The sequence below is a fragment of the Neophocaena asiaeorientalis genome, unplaced genomic scaffold (assembly GCF_003031525.2).
Source record: "Neophocaena asiaeorientalis asiaeorientalis breed wild unplaced genomic scaffold, Neophocaena_asiaeorientalis_V1.1 scaffold7, whole genome shotgun sequence".
Lineage (NCBI taxonomy): Eukaryota > Metazoa > Chordata > Mammalia > Artiodactyla > Phocoenidae > Neophocaena > Neophocaena asiaeorientalis.
Window position 1 is genome coordinate 22,040,829 of NW_020185337.1, and position 14,893 is coordinate 22,055,721.

General features: G+C 41.1%; 1 protein-coding gene across 1 annotated transcript in view; it reads left to right on the forward strand.

Annotated features, from left to right (window-relative positions):
* TKTL2 (transketolase like 2) overlaps positions 1-14,217 on the forward strand; it is a 14,509-nt gene extending 292 nt beyond the window's left edge. Inside the window, 11 exon segments of the mRNA XM_024736026.1 lie at positions 12,140-12,277; positions 12,374-12,480; positions 12,483-12,551; positions 12,554-12,600; positions 12,602-12,752; positions 12,755-12,999; positions 13,001-13,185; positions 13,187-13,263; positions 13,266-13,735; positions 13,737-13,882; positions 13,884-14,217. Coding sequence (XP_024591794.1) covers positions 12,140-12,277; positions 12,374-12,480; positions 12,483-12,551; positions 12,554-12,600; positions 12,602-12,752; positions 12,755-12,999; positions 13,001-13,185; positions 13,187-13,263; positions 13,266-13,735; positions 13,737-13,882; positions 13,884-14,217 — 1,969 coding nt within the window.
* Positions 14,218-14,893: the final 676 nt, after the last annotated feature.

Sequence of the window (14,893 nt, forward strand, 5' to 3'; positions counted from 1 at the left end):
GCTGCCGGTGGCGCCCAGGGCCGCCGCGTCCCCCGGGCGCAGGCCTGCCCTCCGCGTCTCCGGCCGCCTGAGCGAAGTTCCCCCGAGGCTGTTTCCTCACCCGTGAAGGCCCCCTCTGCCCACTCGAGGCTCCTTCCCACCCGGTTTTTCTGTGTTCTCACGATGTGTGAGTCTTCGTTCCATCTGTACTTGGGAGGATTCCGTGGACAATATATTCGTTCAGCAAACACTGAATGATCTCCTACTGTGTGCCAGGCCTTGGGAATACGCCGACGATACTCCTGCCCTAGCTCAGCTCATATTCCAAGGCGACATGTGAAAAAAAAACACCTAATTAATATTGTTTCCAGTACCATACTGTTCTGAAAAACAAAGCTGGAAGGGTAGGCAGGAAAGCTGTTTCACACGTGCTGGTCTCTGAATCCGCTTTTGAAAGTTAAGAGTTGAGCAGAGACCTACGTTAAAGGCAAAAAATTGAAGGAAAGGTAAGGCAGACTTTATTCAAGGGGTTCCTCCTCAATCTGTATAAGGATCACCGCAGTGGGGAGAGATACGGGCTCCACTCGGAATATACGGGGACAGGAGGGAATTTATAGCCCAGGAGTAGGGTGGCGGGTAGTGGATGGAAAATTACTAAGAGGAAACATTAGGGGTAACGGGGCATTCTGGCTACACCAACCTAACAGGACTCTCGGATTAGGCAGGCTGGTGTGATCAGACATCACCTGGAAGATGGTGAATGATCCGGAATCTGATGAGTTAGAGACATGGAGGTTGACCAGATGTGGAAGATGGGGGACTCTGGCTAAACCGACTTTCCTGCTAAAATTGAACCATCAGATACGAACAGGCAATCCAAAATCCCAGGCCTAGTTGAAAAAAGAGATCAGAGGAACCTGAGTAGAGTTTGGTCAAGGAGAGAATCTTGTCACCTGAATGAAAGGAGAAAACCAGGCATGACAAGGAGCTACAGGTGGGGAGAAGTGGGGTATATGTGTGCAGGTGCATGAAGTTAACCAACAACTATAGCCACTGAAAACTAGATTAAATCGTAAACAAGCACGGGTGACCACAAGACCCCTGAATCTAGGGGCAAGGCTCTTAAGTGTGTGAAAGCGCATTCTGTGTGGATCCACACAATGAAGGGGGGCACCCTTGTAGTGTCTACTCTGGAGGCACTACTCTGTTGAGAACTCTGGTTAATCCATAACATTTGCACCCTACTTCTATACGATAACCGTTTCCTGTGAAGCCAACTTAACACCCACTCTACCCAGTTTCCGAAATCCGGCCCACTGCAAGTCATCATCCTGAGTTCTATGTTACTGCAAATCCAGTAAGCATTAAATTCTTGTTCTGGCTATTTCAGCTGTTACTAATTGCTCTACCGAGCACAAAATTCCCTACCTGCTCCTACCCCATTCTTAATTTCAAATTGCCAACAATCCAACAAACCATGTATCTTCATTTATTTTCATTTTAATTTGGGTTTGAAAATAAAAGATTTTGTATTTTCCCCATTCAGATTCAACCCCTAAATAATATTGATTATGGGCAAGGCACCGTGTTCAAAATACACTGTAGCAAATGCAAGAATGAGTTATACAAAGTAAGAGTACAGTAAAGCACTATATATATATGTAAAGTACAATAGTGAAGACTAATATTTGGTCATAATTTAGTGTGTACATGTACCACAGTGAAAAGCAGAATGAAGCCTCCTACTTCTCCCCCCCAATATCACACCCCTGCACCCTGCCACCCAGTAGAGAGTTGGGAGATATCTTTAGAGATGTTTCCCTGTGCTTTCACAAACATACTAAGGCATATGTGTGCGTGTGTGTGTGTGTATGCGCACATGTGTAGGGGTAAAGTATTGATTAACATTAGATACTGATATAATAATACAGGAATACTTTCTAGGGTAACCACTAAAAGAACAGAAAACAGGGTATATGACTTTGAATAGGATACAAACAAGTAGAGAAAATGAAATGATAAAATATTCAGATAACTCAAAGCAATGAAATAAAAAAAAAGAAACATAGGACTGTAGGGAAAATTTTAAAAATATGGTGGTAGATTTAAATCCATATAACAATAATTATGGACTAACTGCCTGCAATTTAAAAAATGAATATTTTACATTGGATTTAAAACATACAACTGTGTTCTGTTTATTGAGACACATCTGAAACATAAGGAAACAGGAAAATTAAAAGTCAAAGATGGAAAAAGGTATACTAAACAAATACCAAAAGTACAGACATATTAATGTTATAGAAGATAGACTGTAAGTCAAAAAGTATCATGGTAGTTAGAAGAGGTCACTTCATAAAGATAAAAAGGTTCCATTTTAAATTTATATACTTATATTCACCTAGTAATATAGCCCCAAGTATATAGTGGAAAAACTGATAAAATTTCAAATAATGGTAGAAAACAAACAGCTTTGGAGGAAAATTACCTTTTTCAGTAATTAATAGAACAAGCTGATAAAATATTTACAATGATTTGGAAGACTAGACCACCAACACAATTTGACCTAATGGGTCTCACAGAACGCTGCTTCCAGTGCTTGCAAGAAAGAATACATGTGTTTTCCAACATATATGGAATAGTTATCAAAAATGGTCATATTTTGGGCCAGAAAGCAAATCCAGACAAATGTGAAAGGACTGAAATCCTACAGAATGTGTTCTCTAACCACTGTGCAGTTAGACTAGAAATCAACAAGAAGAAGATAGCTGGACTTCCCATATAATTAGAAATTAAGAATTACGCTTTCAAATAAGTCGTGAGTTAAAGAAGAAATCATACGGGAATTGGAAAATATTTGGGGCTGAAATGATAACAAAAATACTACATATCCAGATTTGTGAGATATATCCGAAGCAGCAATTGGGTCCTTTAGTGTATGTATTAGTGCCTCAACATAAATGTTAGGAAAGAGGAACAGCTGAATATTAATGAGCTAATCCGCACCGAGAGGCCAGGAAAGGAACAATAAGGGAAATTCAGAACAGAAGGTGGAAGAGAGTGAAGACCAGAAATTATTGAGATTGAAAAAATACATAATTGAGAACAGGAAAGTAAAAATTTGGTTCCTTTTAAAGAATGATAAAATTGATACATTCCTGCAGGACCACTCAAAAACTTTAGAGTAGACCCAATTAACCAATACTGGAATTGAAACAGGTGATACCACTTCAGATGATGCAAGCGTTAAGAGGATATTATGACCAAATAAATTTAAATAAAATAGCCAAATTCTTAAAAAAATATAACCTATACAACTGACAGAGGAATAGAAAACTTGAATATTTCCATCATCTCTAAAAATGCTACTCAGATATCTTCCCACGTTAAAATTACAAACACAGATTTTTTAGATTTTATAAATACATGTAAATAGGAATAGAACACTACTCTTTAATATGATAAAAATGTGGATTGGTACTAGTGATAGTAGATATCATTGTCTTATTCCTAACCTCAAAGAGCAAGCTTCTGTTTGTTTATCCACTTTGGGAAACCATTCTGGCATTATCTGAAAAGTTGAAATGTGTACATCCTCTAATCCAGCAGTGGCATTCCCGGACACATACCCTAGGAACTCCAGCCCATGTCTCTCAGGATACATACACGAAAACATTCCTAACAGTACTGTTTGTAATAGCCCAAACTAGAGAAAACCTAATTGTTCATCAACAAAAATAGAAAAATAAGTGTGATAAATTCTATACAGCAATGAAATTAACAAACTACAGTGATGGTAAACATTAATTTTTAATCGTAATATAAAAGAAGTAATAGACAAAAGGATGCATACAGTATAAGCTCATTTGTAAAGTTCATTTATAATGTTCAAAAACAGGCAAAATGAGCTACATTTTCTAGATATACTTTCTTAAGTGGCCAGCGATATTCTTAACCTGAGTGGTGGTTACCTTGCTGTTTACTTTATAATTTTTCTTCATGTGTCACACTTATGGTTTATGTACTTCTGTGTTTGTAGGCTATACTTCACAGGAAGAAGTGTTAAAAAAATTTTAGCACAAATGTTATTACTCCATTGTCTTTTGCATCCAGTTTTACTGTTGAGAAGTCTCACTTTGGGCTAATTGTTGTTCCTTTGTGGGTGGTTTACTTTTTGTGTAGAATCTTTTCATAAAATTTCTCTTGCCTTTGCTCTTCTGCAGTTTTACTATCGCGTGTCTAGGTATTGGTATTTCCTTACGTGTCCTGATACTCATGGCCTCTCAATTCCTTTTGGGGATTTGTATTATCTGGATATCGATAATTCTGTTCTCCCAATCTTTTAGGCTTTCTCCTGTATTTTCTGTCTGTTTATTTCTGCTGCCCCTTGGATTACTCCTAATTTCATCTCCCAGTTTATCCTTTTATTCTTTCATGTAATCATCCTGCTAGATATTCCTTGTGTCTTCATTTAACTACCTTACTTTTAACAGATATATATCATATATCACTTGTTTCTAAAAGAGTTTATCACTTTGCTTTATTACCATATTCTTCTTCAACTCTTGAACATGTATTGTACTCATTTGAAACTATTGGTTCATCTGTTCCAATAACTCTGCTTAAGGTGGCATGTGTTGTTCAATTTCATTATTTTTTAACTTTCCGTTCGAGGAGTCGTACTCCTCAGTTGTGTATTTTCCTTGAACCTGTAACATCACATTTCACTGACGGAGTCAGCTCTCTTGTCCTGTAATGTGTACTGGGGACATGCCGAAAGTCACACCCTCAACTGTGTCAGTCTTGGAAAGTTTGAGAACACGGAGGGTGAAATCACAGAGGAGAGACTCCAGGGACCAGAGGATTTCTGCTAACAGGAGAGCAGGAGGCTGAGGGCCCGAGGGCAGCTGTCGTCCTGTGCCTGTTTTCGTCTCTCCTTATTTAGCTGGGCCCCATGTCCTCTGCTAGTGCCTCACACCACTGGGACACCAGTGATACTCCCCATCCCTAAGGTGAGGAAGAGAGACAAGAGCTCAAGTTAACAACCTCTCCAGATCCTCGGACAGACATCCTCCTCCCAGGCCACTGCCTCCCACCATGACTCACCAGTTCCCATCTTCCTAGGGGGTTCACAGTTGTAATCTCACTTCTAACAGCCAATTCCTTCCTGCTGCTGTCATTTTTCAGGGTTGTTTTCAAGGAGCCTGTGCTTCTTTACCATTTTATCCTACTTATTGTTAGGCATCCTGATTACATTAATAAAATTAGCCTTTTGTCATATATGATGTAAATTGGTTGGTAAGTTTTCTTTTGAACGATCTGTGACAATTTTTTTGTGGCGGAAAAACTGTAAAATGTCTTTCAGTAGGGAGCTAGTCATACAAAAGAGTTAAAGGTGGTGCCCTATAAAGTTGTATCGTGTTTTCTTCCTCACAGCAGGCTGGGACCCAGTAACTCAGAAGCCTGATTGGTGCCAAAATCAAACTTTTACACATCCGATTATTTGAAATATAGCTCCAAAGAGCAGATGTTTTGCCATTTAGAGTCTCCCTGCTTTGCACACCCTGTGAAACATCACCCAACATAAGCTACCCGTAGGCGAGATCAACCCTGGGGCTGTGAAAGACCCACTGCGGCTCGTCGGAGTTACCTGGGCCTAGGGTCTCCCCTCTCTGATGCCCACACCACTACCCTGCAGGAGAGTGGCTCCACCCTGCCTTTGGGAGGGGTCAGTGCTGAGAGGCTTTCCCCGCCCCCATGCAAATCTGTCGGAGTGACTCCCAATAAAGGTGGTTGTGCGCCAGTGCCATCTCGTGGTCACATCCTCGAGATCTCGCTACTCTAGTTAACAAGTCAAGATTATTTGCTGCTGCTTTAAAAAATGATTTAAATCAGTTTTACTGATGTGGGCAATTTTATAGACTTGTTAAGTTGAAAAAGTGAGCTATAAGACAGTGTGCATAAGAAATCCCACTTAGAACAAACTGTGGAAGGAAGACAGTATAGAAAATATCAGCAAGGATAACAATCAACTGTTAATAGTTTACGAGATGAGGCTTGAGGTGGGGGGAGCTCGGAAAATAACTCTTCACTCTTCTTCTCTAGTGTTTGAATTTTTTAAAGCAATATTTTTAAAACTTTTCCAATTAAAAAAAGGAAGATTGAGAAAAGCTGAATTTGATGATTAACGTGGTCAAAGACTGTGGTGTCATCAGAGATGTGTTAATCCAAACAGAAACATAAGGGCTGGTGATCGAGCTTAGGGTTCAAGTGCACAAGTCCTAGCCTGTAGCACCTCAGAACGTGACCTTATTTAGAAACAGGGTCATTGCAGATGTAATTAGTTAAGATGAGGTCATTACTGGAGAAGGGTGGGCCCCTAATTCAGTACGACTAGTGTCCTGATAAAAAGAAGAAATTTGGACATAGACACACATGAAGAAGGCCGTGTGAATACTGGAGTTATACAACCACAAGAAAAGTGTTACCATTTGAACTGCTCCCCTCCCACCCCCAAAAGATGCCTTGGAGTCCTAAGCCCTACCTCAGAGCGTGACCTTGTTTGGAGATAGTCTTTCCTGAAGTAGTCAAATTAAAAGGAGTTTGTTAAGGTGGGCCCTAATCCAAAATAACTGATGTCCTTATAAAAAGGGGAGATTTGGATAGAGACATGCATAGAGGGGAGGGAGCCACAGGGAGAAGACAGCCATCTGCGAGCCAAGGAGAGAGGCCAGGAGTGGATCCTTTCCTCATGGTCCTCAGAAGGACAACCTTGCTGACACCTCGATTTTGGACCTCCAGCCTCCATGGCTGTGAGATCATCACTGTTGTTTTAGCTCCCACCCCCAAACCCCAGTGTGTGATCCTTTGTTACCGCAGACCTACTGCTTTCTCCACTTCTTGTTCTCAATTTTGTCGGATAATTCTACTTACTTGCATTAAATTTAATGTTCAGAACTATATATATATATATATATTTTGGAGTTAACAAATGAACTTCTGTTTATTACACACCAAGTTAAACTTACAGGAACTTAGAACATTTGGAAATTGATCTGAAAGAAAGAACATAATAAATGGAAGAGAAATAAATAAGTCCCAAAGGAAACCATGACACTAATTAAACTCTGGAAATGTAATTTTCCCTATTATAATTTGTGTTTCTGAGTCACGAATTGTCTTATAATTTTCTGCTACACTTTTGTACCATACTGTAGCAAACAGGAAAGTTCCTAACTACAGCTATGTGTGCAGGGGCATTTTCTATCAACGTTTCTGTAGTCAGAGTTTCATTTGCCTTGCCCAGGATTCTCCGGAGGACTGGGGTGCCTAGATTCATACTAGGACAGATTTTCAGAGGTAACAAGACGAAGAACTCCCTAGTCTGACTTTGGCACCATTGCAAAGCCTCGCCTTCCCCACATTCATTTTCTCTCTCCTAACACTATCAGAACAATTTTCCCAAACACTGCCGTGATCAAGATGTTCAGATGATAAAACGCGTTCCACTGTACTTCACCCTCAACCCAAAAGCAAGAGAACAAAACAACACTCAAAAACAACCCACTTGGCTCTATTTCAAGGCCTTTTCAAAATCTGGCTTCCTGCTTCCCCCTCACTGTTCTCAGCATGAATCTTCCCTTCCTGTCAGATTAGAAATTCTCTTTTTCTACTTTTGTAACCTTGCTCTTGACTTCCTATCAAGGTTACACTAACCAAAATCATATCCATTCTACAAAACCAAGGTTACCTGGAGAGTATATGCCCCATGGAAGGTATTATGGTTCATATCCTACAATAGGATAGGATATGGTTCATATCCTACGATAGGATAACTAGAATGAGACTTACCCTTTAGCCATAAACAACAACAAAACTAGAGACACTATAGAAAGCAATAGTGTTCATATGTTGGAAAACAGGCAGGGCAGAACCATGATCCCTAGAGAATAAAAACAAACAAGGTAAGCCACATCATCTTCCTGGAGGCACTTTGCAGACAGCGCTGCAGGGAAGGCTGTCTCACACAGAGCACAGCAGAATTCTGGAGGTCTCTACTAGGCCAGGCAAAGCGTAACTTCAGGGCAGTAAATGAAACAGTTCCCAGAGCTCACAAAGCGCTGACTGACACAACTGAAACTTGACCGGCCAAGAGAAGAGGGTCCTTGCTGAACACCTGGGACCTTCATTGGAGACCCCAGGGGACGTTATGCTTTTGCAGTAACACCAGAGTGAAGCATACTTTATATCGGTCTTAACAAACTTCAAAAAATGTAAAGCACCAAGCTGTCTGCTAGAATGAAATCCAACACCCTTTAAAAGAATTTAATGAAATAAAATATAGCACCCCCAAACAATGTCCATCATTTAATTTTTAAATTACTAGCTATTTCAAAAAGCAGAACAGGGTAACTCACTGTCCGAAGAGAAAACAGGCAATAGGAGCAGATTTAGAAATAACGGACTTAGCAGAGAAGCACTTTATTTTTTTTCTCAGCTTTATTGAGGTATAATTGACCTATAATATTGTGTAAGTTTAAAGCATAAAATGTGATGATTTGATACACATTTATATTGCAAGATGATTACCACAATAAGGTTAGTTAACACAGCCATCTCCTCAGTTATCATTTGTGTGTGTGTGTTTGTGTCTGTGGTGAGAACATTTAAAATCTACCCTCCTAGCAACTTTCAAATACATAATATAGTATTTTGAACTGTAGTCACTATGCTGTACATTACATTCCCAAGACTTCTTCATCTGAGAAGCACTTTAAGTAGTAGGTCTACCTTCTTTAATACATTACTGTCTACCTCTCTCTCCTACCAAAAAAAAGAAGGACTCTATAAGCTATGGAAAAAGTAGAACTATCAGTGATAGCATCTGCCATAAATTTCAAAGTAATAATTCAAGAAAGTAGAGCACCTTTCTTCCCCCAAGAAACTTACTGCCCTACACAGGAATCTTACCCTCGCTCACTCCATACTCAGCCCACTAAACTAACCAAATTCAAATAAAGGAACAAAAAGGATGAGTTCATCATTTGTGTCTTTCATTGATAAAATTCCATTTTAACAAAACTCAACAGTTCAGATAAGATATCAGCGAAATGTCAGTGTTCCCGATCTAAATATAACTCACTCCCAAACAGTGGAAATGTACATTTTCACAAATTGGTGTAGACCTCCTGAGTAATCAGTAGGTGTGTTTTGTTTCCTCAGAAACTGCACTTACCAATTCTTGCTATTTATATTTTTTCCTCCATAGCTATCTGTATTAGTGCTCTGGTTCGGTTTTATTTTCATTTGAAGTACACACACAATAAATTGTTTTTCATACTATGAGAAAAAATTATAGTGAAAAATTTAAACAAAGGTAAAACAAAATATTTATTTATTTATTTATTTACAACATGCCTTAAATCAGGGGTAAAAACTGGCAGCCTGAAGATATGGCTTCTTCCACCAACAAAATGTTCACAAATTTTTCAATGTTGAATGCCTTTAGGTGGGCTTGTATCCTCCAGTTTGTCACAGGCCCCTCCAATCCTCTTACATTATATCCTACATTCATTTACGCATTTAACTCCCTACTCCAGTAGGTACGTGAGTTTGCCAATCCCTACTTTAGGTGTATAAACCAAAATTAACAAATGCATAATTTCTTCCTATTTGCAGAAAACTTCTGACTATCTTCCAAAATGACTTCTAAAATGAGTAATGGACTTTTCTCCAAGACAATTAAAATTTTGCCATGTTGGCTTAAAACTTGGGGGCTGGCCTTTTGTCAGTAATTGTCTCTTCTAAATGGAGAAAATAGAATGTGGTGTCATGTCTCTGATTTACTCGACTAAGCTGTGTTCATGGCCACACTGGGTGATCTGCATTATCAAATTATGCATACTTTATACTTATATGGTTACTTTCAACTGCATATTTGAAAATATATTTTAAAAGACTAAAATGCCTACAAGGAATATTAATAATTTATATATAAATTTCCATTCCTTCGTTTAAAAAATCTCAGAACACTTTTAAATATTTTATAGATAATTTACAAAACATTCTTTTTTTATGTAGTTAAAAAAGAAATCCACACAGTCTCACAGAACAACAGAGGGAAATTCACACTCACTGTCTAGGGTATTAAATCTTCAAGACTACATTCTTTTCTTAAAAAAATTGATCTTTACTAATGTTAAGAACTTTCCGTTTAATACTTTTGGAAATAGTTGTGCAGTACTTTAAACGAATGGAAGAATTTGGGAACTTTAAAAGAAGTGTTAAGTACCTCTTATCTCTCCCGTTTTCTTCAGGTAAACACTGCCTCATAGACCATTTTTATACTATCATGTTTACCAATTGTTTGGGTTTATTAGAGCTCTCCTTAGCCAAAATAATAGTGAGTTGCCTATGTTTATATTCACTGCCTTCCTGTCAGCCCCTAATAGTTTGCTATTGTGATACTACGAATATTTTTTTCTTTAATTTCCATCTGTACTCCCAGTCCTAGTTTGGTATGTTTTTATTTTCTCTTCCTTTTTTAATCTAGTAAGCAAGCACTAATTTGTAAAGGGCATGCAGAGTAATACAAGATGACCTTCTAAGGATTTTTCCGACTCCCAACATTCCTTCAGCAAGTCTTAAAATCTTGTCAGTGTCATACCATTATGGTTTATTCTAATATGTATTCTTAAAAATAAAATTAATTAATTAATTAATTAAAGTGGCAGAATTTAAGTGGCAAATAATATTTAAGTTTTTTTCTGAGATATAAGAGATATATAAAGAGTAGCAAGACCCCTGAGTTAGTTGTTTACAACCCAGCTGAACACTGAGATTATCTGGGGAGCTTTAAAAATTACCGATGCCTAGATCCTTTACCCAGAAATTCTGATTTAATTGCTTTGGAGTGCAGCCTGGACATGAGATTTGTTTTTTTAACTCCTCAGATGATTCTAAAATACTACCAACATTGAGAACCACTGGTGTAAGCCTATCTGCAGATTACTGATTCTTAACTTTGACTAAACATCAGAACTGTCAAACAATAATCAGTATCACGGCTGCCAAGAACAAAGAGCTTTATTGAGGTCTTAGGAATTGCAATTCTGGAGACACAGATTGGGGTAAAACTGAAAGAGTGTGCAGGGAAGAGAAAGAGTCAGGGGCTTATAAAGACAAAAGCCACAAGGTTGTTAAAGTTGTCTGGCAAGAATTATGACTGACCCTCATGCAGGAAGGAGATATTTGTCCTTAAGTGATAGGCTATGAGAGTTACTTAGGGTAAAGGTCCAACAAGCATCTTAAGTTTCTGGAACACTGGGCAGGTGTTCTGGATGCCTGTGTTAAGACAACCAGCGGCCAAAAGTTCGGAATCACTTCTTCAGTGGCCTCCCAGCTCCATTTTGGAGAGTTCTCTTGGCAACACCATTTAATTTTCCTCCCAGAGAATCGAAAGGTGCATTAAAACTATAGCGTCCGAGACTTCTAGTTCCATAGATTAAAATTCGGCTTGCCTAAGGTGGAGTCCAGGCGTTTTGCTTGTTTTTTGTGTCCAGTGTGATGATTTTAATGTGAAGTTAATAATCCTTATTAACTTATAATTACTCAAGAATCAAGCTGCTCAACACCGCAGAGTGGGAGAGGATATAGTACTGTCATTGTGCTTTTTTTTAGACAATAAGCTATAACCCTTGCCCACTATAAGTGTTCCATGGCACAAGTTTAGTTTTATAACTGAAGCAAATAAATTCATTTTATTTAAAAGTTATTATTACTAACAGTATTTTAGGGTATACTTGGGAAATTGCAGTTCTAGATATGCCACCATTCAGCGGGTCTAGATTTGACCTTTCCTGCACCTTTTGGTACTTCTATCTGCAAGTCACAGACAGGATTTTCAGCTGCTCTGAAAAGTCTCGTTGACACAGAGCTGCCATATCGGTTAGATTGAAAGTGACTTTGGATAATTCCCATTAATGCTCGGCTACAGAACCGTGAAAATGTCTCGGACGTGGCTTCGAGGAATGAAAGGAAGCACGACTTCAACAAACAGCTTCCCATAACACACGGACAGAAGAATGCCCCCCTCTGAATTTATACCACGAGTTAGGGTATAAAGACATTTAATTACTTTTCATAATGTTGAACATGGCAGTGACAAAGTAGTAAAAACCCACTCACCGGAAGAAGAAGGCGTAGCAGGGCGAGAACCCAAGGCGGCTTGGCGAGCAGTTTCCTCAGGGAGGCGGGCCCGGCGCGCGACGTCACCTGACGAAGCCGCGGCAGCGGTCACGTGACGGCACTGCCCCGCTCCTTTCCCCCGGAGGCGGGGCCAGGGCGCGCTGTTACGTGACGGAACCGCCGTAGCACCGCCCCTTTCGCTCCTCAGGAACCGGGGAGGACGCCAACGTGGCAGACACCGCCCCTCACCCCCAGAGGACGCGACCACCGTGCTGGTCCTGCAAGACTTGGCCAACCGCCTGCGCATCCATACCATCAGGGCCACCCCACGTCGTGGTGCAGCGCGGCCGAGGTCGTGTCGGTGCTCTTCTTCCACGCGATGAGCTACAGACAGAGCCGGAGCCGCCGGACAGCGACAGGTTCGTCCTCTCCATAGGGCCATGCGGCTCTACTGCTCTGTGCCGCCTGGGCGGAGGCGGGCGGCACCAGTGAACCCAACCTGATGAACCTGAGGACGATTCACTGTGCCCCGGAGGGACATCCCACCCCCAGACTGTCGTCTGTCGATGTGGCGACAGGATCGCTGGGGCTGGGTTGGGCGCCGCGTGTGGAACGGCTTATGCTGGCGAGTACTGGACCAGAGCCAGCTACCGGGTGTTCTGCCTCCTGGGCGACGGCGAGGCCTCGGAGGGCTCTGCTTCCCACTACAGTTTGGATAACCTCGTGGCGGTCTTCCACGTGAACCACTTGGGACAGAGTGGCGTGGCGCCCGCAAAGCACCGCGCAGACATCTGTCGGCGTCGCCGCGAAGCCTGTGGGTGGAACACTCGGGTAGGGAGTGGATGGCCAGGACGTGGAGGCCTTGTGCCACGCGTTTTGCCAAGCGACTCGAGTGAAGAGCGAGCCCGCTGCCATAGTTGCGAAGACCTTCAGGGACCGGCGTATTCCAGATGTTGAGGATGCGGAGAACTGGCATGGAAAGCCGGTGCCGAAAGAAAGAGCAAATGAAGTCATCAGACTAACAGAGTCAGATGCGGACCAACAGGAATCTCATACCCAAACCCCCTGTTGAAGGCTCACCTCCAGTCAGCGTCACAGATATAAAATGACCTGCCTGCCTGATTATAAAGCAGGCGACAAAATAGCTACTCAGAAAGCATATAGTTTGGCTCTAGCTGAACTGGGCCATGCAAATGAAAAAGCCATTGTCCTGTATGGCGACCCAAAGAACTCCATCTTTTCTGAGATATTCAAGAAAGATCACTCTGAGCGTTATTGAGTGTTTTACTGCGGGACAGAACTGGCCTGTGCCACACGTGGTCGAACCGTTGCTTTTGTTAGGACTTCAGCTGCCTTTTTGACCAGAGCATTAGATCAGATCCGGAAGGGAGCCATATCTCAAACCAGTGTCAGTCTTAGTGGTTCCCACTGCGGGGTGTCCGTTGGTGAAGATGGCCCCTCCCAGATGGCCCTGGAAGATCTAGACATGTTCCGAAGCATCCCCAATTGCACTGTGTTCTATCCAAGTGACGCCGTCTCAACAGAGCGTGCTGTTTATCTGGCTGCCAACCCCAAAGGGGTTGTGCTTCGTTCGGACCAGCTGGCCAGAAACTGCAGTTATCTATACCCCACAAGAAAATTTTGAGATGAGACGGGCCACGGTCATCAGCCACATTGTTAATGACAAAGTCACAGTTATCGGAGCTGGAGTTACTGTCTGAAGCCTTAGCGGCTGCCGATGCCCTTTCTCAACAGGGTATTTCTATCTGTGTCATTGACCCGTTTACCATTAAACCCCTGGATGCTGCCACCATCATATCCAGTGCAAAAGCTACAGGCGGCCGGGTTATCACGGTGGAGGATCACTGCTGAGAAGGTGGCATTGGAGAAGCCATATGTGCAGCCGTCTCTGGGGAGCCTGGCATCCACGTTCATCAGCTGGCAGTGTCAGGAGTGCCTAAAAAAAGCGGGAAACCTAGTGAATTGCTGGATATGTTTGGAATCAGTGCTAGACACATCATAGCAGCTGTGAAATCCACTTTAATGAACTAAAATAGCTGATTTCTTAAAAAGTCAGTCTGTTCACATTGGTTTTAAAACACTGGTCTCTTTATATTACATTCATGCTTGTAGTGACAGAGCTATCATTTATATCTATAGTGTTGGGCCTTTTTTTGTTTTTTAAACAAAGCCATTTAATACCTTTCCTCATTCCTAATTCAGAAATTCAGGTCAACTACCTTTCTCTTAAACTGTGACTATATATACAAATGTCACTCTCATTTCTGAATCATTAAAGCAAGTTATAATAGTTTAAGTAACAGAACAGAAAACAAAACCACCACCTCATACAAAGTTTGATGATAAGACTACAAATAATCGACCAGGTTGGGAATTAACATAGGGTAACAGTTCTTTAAATGTGTGTAATTTCTTTGTATGTAGAGAAAATGTGAATTTCATTGTAGACTTCAGTAGCCTAGGTTTTGAAGCACGTTGGAGCTTTCATGTAATGCCATCCTACCTGCAGCTTCCTGGATAATGTTTGACTGCATTCCCTGGGCATTTCCTTGGAAGTTTGCCTTCATCTCTCCTCTGCAGTTTAGAGGCTGAAGGACAGCAGTGAAAGCTCTTATGATGTACCGTGCTGCTTGCAGTGACTGTTCTGTAAAGAGATGAAAGAAAGCCTGACTAGTTCTAGTTTGCACACTACACTGTTTCGTGAGGT